This window comes from Triturus cristatus, chromosome 5_1, assembly GCF_964204655.1.
Source record: "Triturus cristatus chromosome 5_1, aTriCri1.1, whole genome shotgun sequence".
NCBI classification, from domain to species: Eukaryota; Metazoa; Chordata; class Amphibia; order Caudata; family Salamandridae; genus Triturus; species Triturus cristatus.
The window spans coordinates 735,375,554-735,378,451 of NC_140587.1; the positions used below are offsets into that span (position 1 = coordinate 735,375,554).

Here is a 2,898-nt window from a genome sequence, read left to right on the forward strand (position 1 = left end):
CTTGCACCATGGTGCAAGGGTGCCTGTGCCAGCGCATGGCTGCAGTTTGTGCGCCAGCGCAGGGGAAGCACAGAGATGCGTCATATTCTTGTAAATATGTCGCATCTCTGTGCTTTCCAAACTAACGCAGCACGGCGCAGCAAAAAGACTTGCTGCACCGTGCTGCGATACTTTGTTGTAAGTCTGCCCCAGAATGTCTGGGTAGTTCCAGAGAGCTCTAAACATGGACTTCTCTTCTGTACTGAAAGGACGCACCTGGAACTCTTCCCAATATTCACGGCAGACAGGATGTATAATCACTGCCCAACAGGACTGAAAATACGCAGTTGGCATAGCTTTGTCTCCCACAAGTCAAATAATTTAGGGTTCCACCAACTGCAAACCACAAAACTAGAAAAACATAACATACGTTTTGACCATTACATCTTCACAATAGTGTTTTATAGAGAGAATGATTATGCTCAATGAGCAAAACGAAAAAATGGCATAAGTTCTTGCCCTCTGGCATTAGAATTCCCAAGACTGCTCCACTCAACAGTTCTGCCGATGCACAGGCCCACACATTCCCCATTTTCTGGGCTGCCAGTCACATCACCTACAGTCATAAGCATAAAACTGTGCTGCCAGTAAATATTTTTTGGACCGCTGGTTGGCTGGCATTCTTCCAAAAAACGCGTGGAAGGTTTTTGCTCATTTCCCAATGATGAGTAGCTTTATGGTGCTAATCGACAAAGAAATTCTTCAGAACAGTTGTTTTTGCAGCAATGAAGGTTTCACAAAACAGAAGCCTCTGAAAAGTAGTTTGCAAAAAGGCACATTGGTTTCCAGTGTCTGTCAGAAACTCAGGGGCATATTAACAAGGCGGCGATTTGAAATTATCGCCGCTTCTGCGTCCGTTTTGGGGCGAAAAGCAGTGATATCCACACTATCTCTGGAATTTTTATTGCCTCGGTGATGCGCGTTGTTAATAACGCGCTAACCGGGCGATAAATTCCAGAGATAGCCGGCGATAAATATGCAAGTGCTAAGCGTGCTTTGCGATATTTTTCGCCGGCCCTTGTTAATATGCCCCTCAGAGATCCCGTCTGAGCTCTCGTTTTATGTGCGCTTGTATGAGGAACAAAAACAAACAGGATACCTCAAGTAGTGACCACCGTAGGCTGTAAACACCAGCGAGGAAGGCAAGATGCTTCAACATATTCTTGTTTGGATATAGAACTGCCAACACTACTGGATGGACCATCCGCAGCATCCGCTGCCACCACGAAGAGGTCACTCTGGGATACCTGGTCAAGGGCACACTTCTTTTTGTACTGGGCGGCTATGCACTGCTCTGTGCTGAAGTTAGCCCAGTTCTGCTCACTGAATGGCCTGCAGAACAGAAGTGCTGGGCAGTTTGTGTTCATGGGAAGGTGTGTGCAAAAATCATCTCGGAAGGGCTTAGTAGAGACCTCAGGGACCTTCTGTGGGAGCCTTAGTCAGAAAGAACCCCCTTTGGGTAAATACACATGCATAAAACCACACATACGATAGACACCCTATGTCACCAATGTATAAACCAGAAACAGGGGAATAAAGAAATCAAATAGAAATGGTACAAATTTGTAAAGCAAATATATATGCATTTCAGTGTACAATGTTTACTCATAATAAAATATACATTGAGAATTCCTCATAAAACAATTTTAAAAAACCATGTGTAATCCAATATGGTTAATGCAATTAAAAACATACATAAAAATAACAGCAAAAGAAGAATAGAAATTGGGAGAACAGGCAGGAAAATAATTCCTATTCACAGAAGAAACTACTAAGTATCACATAGATCAATTGTCATATTATAAGAAAATTGTCAATCTTAACAGTTATCGACATAGAATTACAGTAGGCCTTCATTATAGTGCATTGACGCGTTTCGGTGGGCACTCTATATTCTGTGGGCATGTCTCTTGTGGAATAGATGGATATGAGCTGAGAGTTGTTCTTTCCACGCGTTCTTTTACAGACTAGATGGATAAGCTCAAGGAGATTTAGAAGGAGCGATACCAGAGACACGACCATCATGAAGATGATGAATATGGTCTTCTCTGTAGGGCGAGAGACGAAGCAGTCCACTTTCTTGGGATATGGGGCTCTTTCACAAATATACACTGGGAGCATCACAAACCCATACAAGTACCATTGTCCCAGCAGAAATCCACTCTCAAAAAACGTCTGTACGAGGATGCTAACAATATAGGTGAGCATCAAAGTGCCTTGAAGCTTTATTTTTGTCTGAGGAATCCCTTCAGCATCCTTTGACTGGAGCGCCACCAGCGCTTGTTCATTCTCCTTCTCTTTTCTCCTAGACAGGTACACGACATGACCGAGGTACAACAGGGTCGGTGTGCTTACAGGCAGGAACTGCAGCACCCAGTAGCGAACATGAGAGATGGAAAAGGCTTCATCGTAGCACACGTTGATGCAACCAGGCAGCAGAGTGTTACACACAAAGGCTGACTGCTCATCCCCCCAAACAGACTTGCCAGGCAATCCCAGGATCAAGATACAGAAAATAAAGGGCACCGCGAGCCAGATTTTGTCAATAAACGTCGAATGCTCTTGGACTTCGGCCCGAAGCCTTTTCAAAAGGTCCCAGTTGCCCATTGTGCATCAAGCTTGAGCAGGCGAAGAGGCAAGGCGTTACGAAAAGTGAGGGGGCCCCCCTGCAAGGTACAAGGAGGGGCCCCCTACGGCCTCTATCAGGAGCTCCCCTGCCATAGTGCTGTGCTGAGGGGGCCCCCTGGATCTTGAGCCCCCCCCCCGCACAGCGGGGGCTGCGGGGGCCTGTGTTACGCCCCTTCGCTTTCATCTCTATTGGTTTCAGACGGAAGTGCACGGAACAGAGTGAAAGTTAAG

General features: G+C 45.8%; 1 protein-coding gene across 1 annotated transcript; it reads right to left on the minus strand.

The window, feature by feature from the left end:
- Positions 1-1,139: 1,139 nt before the first annotated feature.
- Positions 1,140-2,646, minus strand: LOC146831416 (gap junction alpha-4 protein-like). The gene is made up of 2 exons (XM_085603900.1): positions 1,927-2,646; positions 1,140-1,463 (listed from the first exon to the last, which is right to left on the minus strand). The coding sequence occupies exons 1-2, from the start codon at positions 2,644-2,646 to the stop codon at positions 1,140-1,142; spliced, it is 1,044 nt and encodes a 347-aa protein (XP_085460026.1).
- Between the last annotated feature and the right edge of the window lie 252 nt (positions 2,647-2,898).